This window comes from Chlamydomonas reinhardtii, chromosome 17 (assembly GCF_000002595.2).
Source record: "Chlamydomonas reinhardtii strain CC-503 cw92 mt+ chromosome 17, whole genome shotgun sequence".
Taxonomy (NCBI): Eukaryota; Viridiplantae; Chlorophyta; class Chlorophyceae; order Chlamydomonadales; family Chlamydomonadaceae; genus Chlamydomonas; species Chlamydomonas reinhardtii.
This window is the reverse complement of record NC_057020.1, coordinates 1,902,567-1,916,901: the sequence shown is the minus strand read 5'-3', so window position 1 is coordinate 1,916,901 and position 14,335 is coordinate 1,902,567. Positions and strand designations below refer to the sequence as shown.

Genomic DNA, 14,335 nt, shown 5'->3' with positions numbered 1-14,335 from the left:
GCATACAAAACTCGGTGTTTCTCAACACCACCTGACATTGGGGTTGGCGTGGCTTCGTGGCAAACGTAGTTGTCTTCTGTGTGCGGGCGCAACCCGCTGCGTCGTTGTCCAACCAGGCCCTACTCCGACCGTGCTCCAATCTTGTCCCAACCCTGCTTGACAGCTCGTGCTTCAGCCCACCCACCACCTAAAGCCCTCGTCTCAACCCCGCACCAGGGCCCCTGGAACACCTGCATCAAGGCGCCTTGCGCAAATCGGCACCCACCCCTTGACCCACCCGCAACGCGGCATGTACCCATGCCACGGGCAAACTGCACCTTGCCCGCTAGTGAACCATGCCACGCCCAGACCACCAGGGGAGCACGCTTAGGCAGTGCTCAGTGCCGGGGTCCAAGACCGGCGTGTAGCGCCCCTGCGCCATCTCCTGCAAGCAGGTTTGATGGAGGCAGGCAGATTGCGGGCCGGGTAGTGGGTGTTCGCGGCGGGGCCGTGGCACAGCTCGCCAGCATTCCCAACCCGGTGCGGCAACAGCCAACGCATCGCCACCCCACCCATGCAACGGCACAGCGCCGGAGACCAGCACAGCGGCAAGGTCCGTAACGGCCCAGTGCCCATCTCCTTTCCCCGCACCTCCCTTTCCCCGCACCTTTCGGGCCTCGGCCCATGTCCTGCTGTTGCTCCAGAACACGTTGTGCCGCAGGGCCTCTGCGTAGCGGCCCGTCAGCATCAGCTCCTCGGCCTGGCGCCGCGCCTCAGCCTGCGGCAGGCAAAAAAGCATGACAACGCATGCCACGCAGTATCGGGGTGAGTGCAACACGTGCATGCGGCATTGTGATGCGCCCCTTCTAGCCGCTGGGGTCTGAGCCATGCGCGCCGCCCGCACCACGGCAGGGCCCGAGCTCGTACGTGACTTCGTGTGATGAACCTTGTGTGTCCGATCTCTTCAAGTTGGGTGAACCGCCCTGTTATATTGCTTGCTCCTTACTTGGCCCGCCACGAACTAACCAAACCGCACCTGCAGCTTTGGCGGCAGCGCCCATGACCTCTTCTTGCGGCCACCCTGGCTCAATGGCAACGCCGCGCTGCTAGTGGCAGCCCCAGTGCCGTCCACGCCTGTGCCTGCCGTGTGCGCCGGCCGCATCGGGCCGCGCCCTTCCTGAGAGCCGGCCGCATTAGCCACAGCCGCGGCGGTGGTGGCAACGGCTGAATGCCCCGGGACAGCCACTGGTGAGTGCATGGGGACGCTTTTGGAGCCGACGCTGAAGGGCACGGGATCAAACAATGATAACAAGGCACGGCGGCGGCTCCTGTGGTGCGGGTACACACCAATGTCCTGCCAGGCTGCGGCATCGCCACCGTCGCCGCTGTCACCTGAGCCCAAGATGCTACTGCCACCGCCACCGAGGCCGGTACCAGTGGCAGCAGCAGCGTTGCTACTGCTACTTCTGCTGGCGCCGCCAGGAACGAAGATGCTGTCGGCTGCTTCCGCGGACTGGCCGCCGCCACCAGCCGCCACCGGTGGGAGCCCGGTAGTGCCTGCTGCTGTTGGCCGCTGTTTCGGCTCAGGCGTGGGCATGATGCTCCTTGCGTTGCTGGTGCTGCTTGCGTTGCTGCTTGCCAGCAGAGCCTGCTGCGGGCTCCTGCTCGCTGTCGCCGCCTGGGCGTGTTGCTGCCTCAGTTGCTCCTGCCGCTGTTGGAGCTGACCTAAGAGTTTCGCAGTCGCCTCTCGCAGAGCCAGCCGGTACATCCGCCTACATGCCGCACACATGCACGCGCACATGGACATGGGGTCGGGCAGACGGGCACGGCCCACGGGTACGGCCCCAGCAGTAGCTTCACCCCATCACCCTTACGCAAACACACACACACACACACACACATACACACACACACAAATACAAACACACATCGCCCCACAAACATACGCAGGCGCCCCCCTAACCACATGCACACGCACACCTGTACGCCGCCGTCTCCCCGCCCAGCTCCTGTTTGGCGCCGCTGCGGGCGTGTGGGCGGTGCACCAGGAAGGCGCGCGGCTCCACCCTGAACTCCACTGCCGGGCCGGCGGCGGCGGCGGCAGCCACCTGCATGGGCATGTGTGCGGTGCATGCATGGGAGGTACGGTACACTACTATTACATGCATGCGTGCGTGATCCGAGAATCTTTGCCGTGCTCTGCATACGCATGAATGTCCATGTGTGAGGAGGGTGTGCGCGGCCAACCCGCTGGCGCCTGAAGCCCCTTACTTGCCAAGCCCCGACCCTGCCCCGCGCGCACCTGTATGATCTTGTTCTGGCCGTAGCCCCGCAGCCGCACGTCGTGCCAGGGCACCGAGTCCCGCCCCGCCACGAACCAGGGCTCGAAGTTCCGCACGTACCGCACAGTGTACGGCTCTGCTGCCTGTGCTGGGCATGCACGCACGCACGCATGCATGCAGGGTCAGGCAGGCAGGCGCACATAACTCATCAGCAATCGTGCCTTTGTTTTTGCAAGCAGCGCGTGCCCCCAGCAGCCACCCATGTATGTACGCAGGCACAAACACACACACACACACACACACACACACACACACACACAGAGGCACACGCACCCGGAACCAGCGGCTGAAGTTTGTGGCGGAGTGACCGGCGGGGAAGTGCGCCACATGGAAGGGCAGCGCCGCCTCCACCTGCACCGCCACCTGGGGGTGTTCGCGTGTGGTGTGTGAGATATGCGCGCAGTGCAAGTAATAATGTGGTGGGTGGTGGTAGAGAAAGAGGGGTGGGGCGGCGGCGCAGTATTTGGGAATGCGGGCTAAGGGGCGCGCACTCACTCATTCGGATCGTAGCTCAAAAGACACGCACAAACGCACACACGTGCCTCACAGTCCCCACCCTACCTCCAGCTGGCTCTTGGTCATATTGGCGATGCGGTCAGCAATGCGGATGTTGGCGGCGGCGGCCGTCTCGTTGGCTGTCTGGAAGGCCGGAAGGATGAAAACTGAACTGCGCCTTCTGCTACTGCTGCCGATGGCGTTGCTGCTGCTACCCGTGTCAGCACCAGCGGTGGTGTTGGCAGGAGGACCGCACGCCTCAATGTACTGCCTGCGTCGCACAGGTTGATGCCGGCCCCGCTTTGCTTTATCCATCATCCACCGCAGCTGGGAGCTCACGTGCCGGCGGGTTGTCATCTGCTGTCGCCCGATGCATGAACCCCACCCTCCCTAACCTCCCTCCCTTCCCTCCCTCCCTTCGTCGCTCCCCTCCGTCCCTCCCCTACCTGCCTTCCTGCCCTTCCTCCCCTCCCCGCCCTCCCTCACCTTCCTCCCTCCCCTCCCCTCCTTCCTCCCCATCCCCCCCCCCTCCTTCCTCCCCATCCCCCCCCTCCACAACCTCCCCACCCCTCCTCCCCGCCGTCCCTTCCCTTTCCCCCTCTCTCCCCCTGTGCTGTTGTGCGTGCCACCGAGCCCGGGTGGCGACATTTCTCGCCGGCGCCGCTCGCCCTGCTGCTCCACGACGCCTCGGCCCACATCCCATACGTATTATCACTTGCAACTAACGCCTCTACCTGTGCTCCGCTCGTTTCAGCTTGGTTTGGTTTAGTTGGTTTAGTTGGTCTGGAATTTACAACCCCCCCCCCCCCCACCTGGCTGTGTCCGGCTCCCTCACGGCCTCCAGCAGCTGCCGGCTGGGCAGCATGTCCACATCCAGGGCCGCCACCAGAGGCGTGCGCGCCTAAGGGGGCAGGCGGGGCGGGGGCAGGGACGTTGTCGGGGACGCGGGCGGACGGGCAGGCGGGCACATGGTCGGCACAGTCGCACACGTGCTCCATACACCAGGACACACGAGCGCGCGCCCCCCCACACACACACAGATGCACGCCCCCCCCCTCACACACGCCCCCCCCCACACACACGCACACACGTGCCCACCTGCAGCCGGGCCCAGTTCCTCAGCATGTTGACTGGGTACAGCGCCCGGGCGGCCCGCGGGTCGGACCAGGCCTCGTACACCAGCAGCACATCCAGGCTGCACCACCTGTGCATGTGTGCACGGGGGCTTGGGCGGAGTGACACCTTCTAGTCGTATTACTGCTGGAAATGGCAAACTCATGTCAACCACCGCCACCATCGCCACCGCCAGCTCACCCACGCCTCGTGGCCACCCAGCTCGGTTGGGATGCATCCCCCCACCCTCCCATCCCACATCCCACATCCCACACACATAACCCACCACCACCACCGCCACCGCCGCAATCCCCCCCCCATCCCAAGGCGGCACAGTCGCACCTGCGCGCCTCCATCTCGCTCCAGAAGCCCCGCACGCCCTCCACCACCTCCCGCAGCCGCCCCAGCTGCGCCACGCTCAGCTGCACACGCGGCCGCCGCCGCTCCCCTGCAGCGCCGCCGGCGGCGGCTCCAGAAGCAGAGGCGATGGCGGCAGAGCCGCCGCCGCCAGCAGCCCACATTGAACTGCCGTCCGCGTCGCTGCCACCGCTGTCAGCACCGTCGCCCTCCCCGTCGCCGACTTCAAGCTCACTACCGCCGCCCCCAACGGCCTCATCCTCCGCTTGTTGCAGCACCGCCCGCCACCGCCCTGCCCGCAATGTGCCGCCGGTCTCGGCCGCCCCTGCTGCCCCTGCTGCCCCTGCCTCCCCTGCTGCCGCGCTGCCTGCCGCTGCTGCTGCTGCTGCCAGGCCCACCGCACCCTCAGTGGCAGCAGCCCCATGCTGCTCACTGCCACTGCCGCTGCTACTGCCACTGTTGTCGCTACTGCTGCTACTGCTATTGCCGCTGCCGCTGTCGTGCAGCTCCAGGGGGTAGTAGACCACTGCACTGAGGGGGCCGTGCCAGGCGCGGCACCTGCCGGGGCGGGCAGGCGAGGAGAGGCGGCGGGCGGGGGAGGGATGGAGGCGCACGTCGCGACGTGGGGGCTACGTGCGCTATGCATGCACGTGGTAGCAAGGCGCTGGACAGGGCAAGCACATGAAGCGATTGGGGGAGTACCGTGTGTGCCGCGGACACTCCTACCTGTCGCCCCTCACACAGACAGGACGCACCAGCACACTCCTGTGCATCCCATTCATGAGCCCGAGCGCACTGCCGTACGTACCGCCAGCCCCCCACACTGTCGTACATACCTCCAGCCCCCCGCACTGCCGTACATACCGCCAGCCCCCCGCACTGTCGTACATACCGCCAGCCCCCCACACTGTCGTACATACCGCCAGCCCCCCGCACTGCCGTACATACCGCCAGCCCCCCGCACTGCCGTACATACCGCCAGCCCCCCGCACTGCCGTACGTACCGCCAGCCCCCCGCACTGCCGTACGTACCGCCAGCCCCCCGCACTGCTCACATGGCTCGGAGCTGCTGCAGGCGGTTGGCAGACAGCTGTGTGGCGACGGTCAGCGGAATGGAGGACCGCCGGCAGGATGACCACGCGCCTGCAGCAAGCAACGCAAGCCACACGACCGTCCGCGCCAACCGCAACCGCAACCGCAACCGCAACACGCGCTCAATCCTTATTCGTAGACTGCGGCACCTGCGAGGCACCTGTTTTGGAGCACGCGTGCAACCCCATCCAGCAAACCATGAAGCAAGTAAGCAAGCCCACCCAGCACTCACCCAGCACTTTGGCAGTCGGGCGCGCCGTGCCCACGTCCTCCCAGCCCGCCACCAAGTGGCCATAGCGGTTGTTGAGGCACTGCTGCAGTGGCGCCGTCACACCACTGCCGCTGCTGCTACTACTGCCGCCGTTGCTACTGCCGCCGCTACTGCCGCCGAGCAACGTGCCGGCCGGCCCCTGCTGCCGACCGCCAACGCACTTGGTACTGACACTGCTTTTGAAAATGCTGCCGCTGCTGCCACTACCGCTGCTGCCGCTGACCAAGGTGGTGCTCCCCAAGGGGTCTAACTGACTGCTGAAGCCTCCAAGAGGTTCGCGCTGCGGCTGCTGTTGCTGCTGCTGTGCGGTGGCAGCCACCGATGAGGGCTCGGCTATGTGTGCGGTCTGCTGCTGTGGGTCGCCAGCAGTGGCTTGCAGCTGCCGGCGCGGCTGCACTCGTGGTCCCATGTGTGGTTGCGCGAGCGCTGTAGCAGTAGCTGTGGGTGTACCGCCGCCGCCGGCTGTAGCTGTCATGGAAACAATGCTGAACAGCGCAAGTGCTGCCGCCAGCACCAACGAAACCAGCAGCAGGCGCAGCTGCTGTAGCAGAGAGCGTGGCGCGTGGGGCCTGCTGCTGCCGCCGCACGTGCCGCCCAGCAGCCACTTGCTACAGCCGCTGCGTTGCGAGGTGACTTGGGCGGCGTGGATGCGCCCTTGCCCCCCTGCTGCTGGCCCACGCGTGCACCCGACTTGCCATTGCTGAGACCGCACCCGCTGGTGCCCCTGCCGCACCTTAGCGGGAGGCGGTTGTGCTGCAGCAGCGGGCAGAGGCGGTGGCGGCTGTGTTGGTGCCGGCGCCCCTGCTTCCGCAGCCGGCGGCGGTGCTGTTGGCGCAGCTGGCTTCTGCTGATGCCGGGGGTGCGGTGGATGCCCCGCTGCACAGGCTAGCGGAGGCTGGTGCTGCTGCTGGTGCCGCTGCTGGTGCTGCAGCCCAAGCCCAGCGGTAGCAGCCCCTGCTGGTGACAGCGGCAGCAGGCGGCCATGTGGGCCGCCTATGGACGGCAGCCACGTCTGCTGAATGCCACTGAGCCATGGGTGGTGGCCCGCACAGCCGCCGTTTAGGCTCTGCCAGTGCCCGCCGCCGCTGCACCCACCATCCATGCCCATATGAGTGCGGCCGCTGCCTACGCCGCCACCATCAACCCCTGGAGCACAACTCGGCCCCGCCGTCTGCTGCTGCTGCCGTACCGCGGCCTCGCATAGCACGCCGCCGCCACTGCAGCACATGGGACCGCCTGCTGGCTGCTGCTGCTGCTGCTGCTGCTGCTGGCTGCCGTCATGCTGGTGCCCGGCAGGGCCGCCGGCTGGTCGTCGCGGCGGGAGCTGCGACCAGCAGCCTTCACCACCACCACCAGCCGCAGTAGTGCCGCCACAGCCAAGGCTGGCGTCAGCAGCAGGCGCGCAATTACAGCCTGCTACAGCCGCCATGGCTTGAGCAGCAGTGCTTCGCGAGTATGTTGTATCGTATCTGGGTCTGACGCTGGGTCCCACCTGCCACCGTCACGATAGCCCCCGAAGCTCAGACCCGCTCTCCCATGGCAAGGCACGCAAATGAAAGGCTACGACAGCAGCAGGTGTAAACGAGACACGTGGGGGCGAAGCGGCGGGAATGCGGGCGCCGGTGGGTGAGTTGGGGCTGAGTCGTGGTGACAGAGTGCGCGTGGGAAGCGGTCGTGCGGGGCCGTGGCTTCACGGCTGCCGGCGGTGAACGTATGGTGCAAGCCGGCGAAAAAACAAATTGAGGAATGGGCGCTAAGTCAAAGAGCAGTATCATGTTACTTACTTGACTTAAGCCCTCGTTCCTTCAGGCGCGGGGCACGTCACAGACAATGGGATGGGTCGTCGTCGCTCATCACTCGCTCCCAGGATGCATGGACGACGTGGCGGCTGTTGGTGTGCCAGCAGCCACAGCCCGTCGCCCGTCCGCCGCCGCCAGCTCGAGGCAGCGGCAACACGCAGGCAACTACTGCCTGGGTGCCTCAAGCAGGTACGTACAGTCTACAGCATAGCAGCACGTACGTACGTCAGGAGCTCCACTAGCATGGAGAGGGCGCGCGTGTGTCTGTCCTGCAAACCTTGGCTGGGCTTGGATGGTCCGAACTTACCTGCTCTGCGGTGTCGCACCTGCCGCTGCGCCGTTTCCCCTTGTCGATCGATGGTTCCCCCCTCCTGACCGCTCCCCTCCCCCCTACCTTCTCCCGCTGCTTGGCCCCGTGCCTTCAACACGTTGCACCCGCGCGTTTGACCCTGCTGCAACAACCCATCCAAAGGGGGCGAAGGAATGAAGCATCAACCCATCTTGTTTTACATGCAGCCCTTGCTCGGCCGCTTTCTTGAGGGGATGGCCCCTACTGGTAAGGGAGAAGCGCTCTTGTCGCGCTCGATCAACAAAAGAAGGAACACAAATCAACTCGTATCGCTACCAAGCTACCACCACCAACTCGACGGCGTGCCGTGTCAGTAGTATCAAAGTGTCAAGGTCATGCAGGTCATAAAGTCATAGTCTGTGAAACGGCTTGCCGTCATAATTGCCCGCGCCTACAATCCAATCCCTAACGAAGTGGTCTTGCTCTTAAGTCGCATCCCGCGCTACACCAAGTTCAGCCAAATGAAGCGCACGCGCACACAGCAGCAACGCCCTGCCATCCGCTAAGCTACTGGGGCTGGCTTGTTACCCCGCCTAAGCAGAATAATATGTATTACCGCCCTGTCTACAAATCAATGGATTTCACCTGACACAAAACACCCACCACTCCACAACCCAAACGCTTTATTGCACTCACAAACACTCCCAACAGCTGCCATATGGCACCACCGCGGCGCCTCAAGCGTAGCATGAAACCAGCTCCGGGCATTTACAGTCATAAATGCACCTATCTACTATGCGGTATGAAGCGATGACCAAAGAATGGAGTCCATCATCCAGCGCGGCCGAGTTGGCCGCTCACTTGAGTGATGTAAGCGTGTGCCGAGCGAGCTTAGTGCCTGGCGCCAGTAGGGATGCCGAAGGTATCCACGGGGCAGCTGTTGGGGGCCGGGTAAAGGGGAAAGGCTTGGGTTAGTGCCGTGCCGTGCCAACAAATGAAACAGCCTTACGCTGCTGCTGACAGCTCTGTTGATAAGCGATCAGCCGATCACACCAAACGCAGCGCATCTATGGGCAAACTGATACTGCGACATTCAACCGCGACATGCAAAGCTCTCACCAGCTCTTGGCTTGGTTGAAGGCGACATAGTAGCAGCTGCCGGTGGTGGCGGCGCGGGCGCAGAAGGTGTTGAGCGAGGGACAGGTGCCCTTGGCGTCCAGCTCGATGCACACCTCGCGGCCGGCGTCGGGCACGGCGCTGGCTGGCATGTTCAGGCCGGGGATCTTGAAGGTGCCCTTGGACCACTGCTGGTCCACCTTGGTCCCATCCAGGGTCACCTGCTTGACGGAGCCGCGGCAGGCGTCCTTGGTCCACCACTCAATCTTGGCCATGGGCTGGGTGCAGCAGGGCGAGCTGGGGTCGACGCAGGGCTTGGTGCGCAGCGTCAGGCAGATGACGCGGTTGGCACCGTTGCGCGTGAGGACCGGCACGGGGTCGAACACGAAGGGAACGGTGCCCAGCGTGCGGTTGCACTTGCAGAAGGGGAAGGGTTGGGCGCTGGGCGGAGGCGGGCGGCGGACGGCGGGGGTGAGGGGTTGCACGGGCGGCTCGGGGCTGGGAGGCTCGGGCGAGGGGGGAGGCGGGCTGGGAGGCCGGGGAGAGGGAGGCGAAGGGCTGGGCGGGCGAGGGCTGGGGGGCGCCGGGCTAGGAGGGCGGGGGTTGGGTGGAGGGGGAGAGGAAGGAGGGGGGCTGGGGGGAGGGGGAGAGGGAGGAGGAGGGCTGGGGGGCTTGGGGCTGGGGGGCGCCGGGCTCGGCGGCTTCGGGCCGGGAGGAGCCGGGCTGGGGGGCTTGGGCGAAGGGGGAGGAGGGGACGGGGGCGGGGGGCTAGGGGGAGGAGGCGAGGGAGGAGCAGGGCTGGGGGGTTTGGGGCTGGGGGGCGCCGGACTCGGGGGCTTCGGGCTGGGCGGCACCGGGCTGGGGGGCTTGGGCGAGGGGGGAAGAGGCGAGGGGGGCCGGGGGCTGGGCGGCTCGGGGCTGGGGGGAGGCGAGGAGGGCGCACAGGCCTTCTGCGACCGGCCGGTGAGGCAGGGGCCGTCAAAGGGGTCGAACTGGATGACGAGGTCGTAGCCGCGGATGAAGGCGGGGCAGTCCTCGTAACCCACAAGGTGGGCGTTGAAGTCGTCCAGGGGGGCCTCGTCGTCGATCCAGGGCTGCAGCAGGTTGGCGTCCTCAACAGAGAAGAACGTGCCGCACACACGCAGCGTGGGGTAGGTGTTGGTGTTGGGGTCCCACTTGCCGGTGCAGGACTGCACGGCCCAGGGGCTCAGCATGCGGGCACCAACAAAGTCCGCCTGGCCGTTCAGGGCGTCAACAATGTATTCACCCTGTGAGGCGCAAATGGTCTTGTTGAAGGTGAACAGGGGGCGGCCGTCGAGGCCATAGCTGGGAGGGATGATGGTCTGGACCAGGCAGGTGACGCAGGGGGGAGGAGGCGAGGGGGGAGGGGGAGGAGGGGGAGAGGGCGGGGGCGGGCGGGGAGGCCGGGGGCTGGGAGGGGGAGAGGGAGAGGGAGGAGGGGGAGAGGGGGGAGGGGGAGGAGGGGGAGAGGGTGGCGGCGGGCGGGGAGGCCGGGGAGACGGCGGGGGAGGAGAGGGAGGAGGAGGGGAGGGCGGGGGAGGGCTGGGCGGGGGCGGGGGCGGAGGGCTGGGGGGCGGCGGGAAGAGGCCGGTCACGCCCACGGGGCAGCAGTCGCAGGTGCCCGACTCGACAATGGCGTAGCGGCACGAACCCGGCACGGACACGTTGTCGCACAGGTCGACCAGGTTGGGGCAGGGGCCGTTCTTGTCCAGGGTCATGCAGATCTGGGCGCCCTCGGCGTTGGCCACCGTCAGGTTCAGGCCGGTCAGCTTGTAGATGGCGCTCTGGTCGTCAGTGCCGTAGAAGTTGAAGGTGGGGGCCAGCACGCGCTGGCCGTTCACCGTCACCTTGGTGATGGCGCGGTTGCAGGTGGGGACGACATCCAGCTCGAGCTTGTAAAAGTCGACCTTCTTGGCGTCACAGCAGGGCGAGCCCTTCTTGTTGCAGGGGACCACGTGCGCGGTGAAGCAGATGGTTTGGCCGGACACGGTGTAGAGCGGGTCCAAACGGAACCGCGAGGCATCGGCATCACGCACGCAGCCGTAGGGCGGGAAGCGGTTGTCAGCGGGAGATTGCAGGAGGTCACTGCGTTGTTGGCGAAAGGCAGGAAGCAGAGGAGGAAAGTCGCATCAGTAACAGGCGTCAGTAGCCAGACCGGCGAAGGCGTGTCGGTTGCGCGCCTGGTCGCGGTTGCCGCTTCAGGTTGCTGACCCAGCCGACAGGATGCATGCTACGCATTAGCAATAGGCTTACCGATCAGCAAAGGTCGACGCCACGCCAGCGCACAAGAGCGCCAGCAGCAGCGTTGTTGCGCGTCGCCCCATGTTGGGGTCCGCACTTAGCTCAGCGGTGCGACAAGAATAACTTGGGTACCTGAAATTCATTGTCATTGGGTGAGGCATGGTGCAATCGACACTTTAGGGGGACCGAGCGGAGCGCAACACCCTTGGCGAGGAGCATCGGCGACAACGCGAGGAGACTCACCCGCTGCTACGTAGAGTGCTGCAGGCGGCTATTAACTAGAGGAGCCGAAGAGGCGCGGCCCTGGTAAGAGTTGAGGAATAAATGCGGAAAGCCGAGGAACGGGAGACCTCGGGCGGTGTGGACGCTGGGCTCACAGTGTTTGAGCCTCTGAATGTCTCTGTCTATAGCCGCCTAAATGCTTGAAGCACGCTTTGTGTTGAAGCGCTGAGCGGGCTGACATTAAATAGCACGCGCGCTACTTCCCTGACCGTACGCGAAGAAACGGTGGCAGTTGCGCGCCAGTCTGCGACCCACAGACTGACGGCTGGAAAAACGCACGCCTGACGCAAGAAGTTGTGTTGTCAGAGTTAAGAGCTACTACAGTCATGCCATGCTGCATCGCTCAAGTCTGAATTCCAGCAAAGTCTGAATTCGACGTCGAACCACCCACTCGCGCACTCTGGCAACTTCTTTCAAGGCAGCTTGTCTAGGAAGCTGCATTTAATGTCGTGCAGTGAATGACAAGCACTATCATCGAGCTGCGGGGCTGTTGAAGCCACTTTAGCTTTATCGGTTGCCTGGCGTCTCGACGACAAACGTAGAAATGCGCAATGTAATCCTGCAACATTCAATCCTTCTGCATCAATAATGGAAGGTCTTGGGAACGATGTGAGCGGCGTGACACAGGTGGTTTGCGTCGCCGATCACTGGCGCGCGTCGTCACCAGTATATTGGATAACGTATACTGCGAAGACGAATCGGGTCATTCCTCAAACTGCCTAACGGCCCCCTGAGTGCCCGCGTAAGGTCCTCTAATTCCCGCAGTTAGCAGGGGCAACGCACGCACTGTTTGCCAGGGAGGTTGCCTTCGGAGCCGACATAACAATCTGCAAGTTTGGCAATAGATAGCTTGATCGGGGCGTGGGGCGTGCTATAGCCAGGCCGCCATGACCAAGGGACCAGAAGGGACCATGCATGCTTTGAGTTTGAGTGGCATATCGCGGCAGCGGCGGGACGGGGTAGCAGAAGGTCAATATGCTCCCGGCGACTGATGGGAGGTGGCGATACCTGACGACTGACCCAGCCGTGACACGCCCTCGCCTCGAGTCCGGCCCCCCCGTCGCCTCCCCTGCCCGGACCACCGCATTGCCCCCGTCATACCGCCCCTGCCCGGACCACCGCATTGCCACCGTCCGCTTCGCTCCCTCCCCCAACCAAGGTGCGAGGACCAGACGACACATAAACATGCATAAGTTATACAAGAATTGCTGTAATGTGCTGCAGATACAAACTGGCAAGCCTGTGAGGTCCAAAGCAGGGTGTTCGTTCTCCACGTCACTGGCTCGTGAACTGCGTCAGCAGGTCCCCTCTTGTAACCAATGCAACCTGTGAGGATCGCGTGATATAGCCAAACTTGCGTGTGAGACGGGAGGGGTTGGAAGCAGCATAATAACCTGGAAGTAAAGGGATTCAGAACCATGGGACACTCGTTTCGACGGATCTGGCTTCCGCCGCCTACTTTTTAGTGCCGTGGAGAACGTGGGTTATGGTGGGCCCGCAACTTATAACACACAAACCTCTAGGGCTCAGCCCCTAGCCTTACGAGCCTCGGCTCGTGAGGAAGCGCACAACATTTTCGTGTGCGGCTTTGGCTTTCGTTACTAACTTTTTGTAGCCTTTTGCGGGCTCTGTGAGGCTTTACGACTTGGTTCCGACTTGGTTTGGATGGCTTCGGCCTTGGGTGGGTGCGTCGCGCCCTGTTTTCGGCATTGCGCGTTCTGTGGCGGCTGGCCGCGTCTGGGTGGCCGGCCGCGCTCGTTCTGCTCTGTGGTCGCTTTTTGGTTTAGTGTGTGCAGGTTACGGTGGCCCTGGTGGTCGCTCGTGGCCCGGCGCAAGCTTCGATGTTCCGTGGTGCTCCTCGGCGCCTCTCCTCGTGCCGCCTGGCCCGCCGTCGTCTCCACCGGCGGCCTTGCTGGCTCAGCAGATAGTTAGGTTGCGGGTGCCGTTCGTAGCATGGCGGTTCAGGGACCGTTAGGCAGCAGATGACGCTGGTCCCGGGTGTCGGATGTGAGTGCCCGGGCGGCTGTTGCCCGGGCGCCCGGGCGGCTGGTGCGCCTGTTCGCCTCCGGGCGCGCGCGTGCCTGTTTGGTGGGTCGGTCTAGTTCGCTGGTGGGGCGGGTGGAGGGCGGTGTGCCCGTGGCGAGGTGTTGTGGTGTACTGGTGGTTTGGTCAGTTTCCGGCTCGGTTTCCCTTTGTGGTGCCTCGGCACCGACGTTTCCGGACATGGGCCTCCGGGCCAAGACATTGCGCGTCTGTGACGCCGACGAGAAAATGTGTGGTGCTTGCGTTTGATGGGGATGTCGGCAGACCTCTGGCCTGTCGCGCCTTGTTGTGCGTTGGTGCTGCCGCCACAAGACCTAAACGAGATGAGGGGTGTTACGTGGCGGTGGGGCTTTGGCGGGCTTCGGCTTGGCTTCGACTCATGTGCGTAACACTATGAAGGTCGGCAGCCAACCAGGGGGCGGGTGTTGTTTCTCTGGGTCGCAGATGGCCCTTCGCGGCGTGGGTACGGCGTGCCCCCGCTTGTCGGGCTGTCCCTTCAATTGTAATCCGCATCCTTATGTTGGGCCTTATGTTCTGGAGCTGTCCTGGGTGACGTTGTGCTAAGGAGTGTGCAAATCACCTGGTAGTCCCACTGCTGAATTGACATCGAACTTGCTAAGCGGACACAATTCACAACGACCAAAGGCCAGCTTTTCCGCCAGGTCACCAGGTGTGATGGTCAGGGGGTTGACCCCTGAACCTGCGAAGGGATCGCCGATAAGGTACTCACTCACGGAAAACGGTTGTACCACACGTGACTGGCAGCGGCGGCTGCGGCGCGCTGCATAGGCAATGGCGCCACACGCGGCCAGCAGCGCGGCCAGCCTCGGCCAGTCAGGGCCAGTAACAGGGAGACGATACCACAGGGAAGATCTAACTCCGTAACCGTAACAGG

General features: G+C 64.3%; 3 protein-coding genes across 3 annotated transcripts; 1 reads left to right on the top strand and 2 right to left on the bottom strand.

Moving 5' to 3' along the window:
* Positions 1–4: 4 nt before the first annotated feature.
* On the bottom strand, positions 5–7,396 carry CHLRE_17g710351v5 (uncharacterized protein). The gene is made up of 12 exons (XM_043072067.1): positions 5,611–7,396; positions 5,342–5,429; positions 4,272–4,844; positions 3,915–4,020; positions 3,629–3,717; positions 2,883–3,087; positions 2,595–2,684; positions 2,282–2,404; positions 1,960–2,087; positions 1,016–1,751; positions 647–757; positions 5–424 (listed from the first exon to the last, which is right to left on the bottom strand). Exons 1-12 carry the CDS (start codon positions 7,076–7,078, stop codon positions 326–328), a joined length of 3,816 nt encoding a protein of 1,271 aa, XP_042914526.1. The 5' UTR covers positions 7,079–7,396; the 3' UTR covers positions 5–325.
* Positions 7,397–7,939: 543 nt separating this feature from the next.
* Positions 7,940–11,666, bottom strand: CHLRE_17g710300v5 (uncharacterized protein). Its single transcript, XM_043072066.1, has 4 exons — positions 11,312–11,666; positions 11,128–11,247; positions 8,857–10,959; positions 7,940–8,674 (listed from the first exon to the last, which is right to left on the bottom strand). The coding sequence occupies exons 1-4, from the start codon at positions 11,332–11,334 to the stop codon at positions 8,629–8,631; spliced, it is 2,292 nt and encodes a 763-aa protein (XP_042914525.1). The 5' UTR covers positions 11,335–11,666; the 3' UTR covers positions 7,940–8,628.
* A 110-nt stretch (positions 11,667–11,776) lies between these two features.
* Positions 11,777–14,162, top strand: CHLRE_17g710254v5 (uncharacterized protein). Its single transcript, XM_043072065.1, has 2 exons — positions 11,777–12,556; positions 12,622–14,162. Exons 1-2 carry the CDS (start codon positions 12,373–12,375, stop codon positions 12,684–12,686), a joined length of 249 nt encoding a protein of 82 aa, XP_042914524.1. The 5' UTR covers positions 11,777–12,372; the 3' UTR covers positions 12,687–14,162.
* Positions 14,163–14,335: the final 173 nt, after the last annotated feature.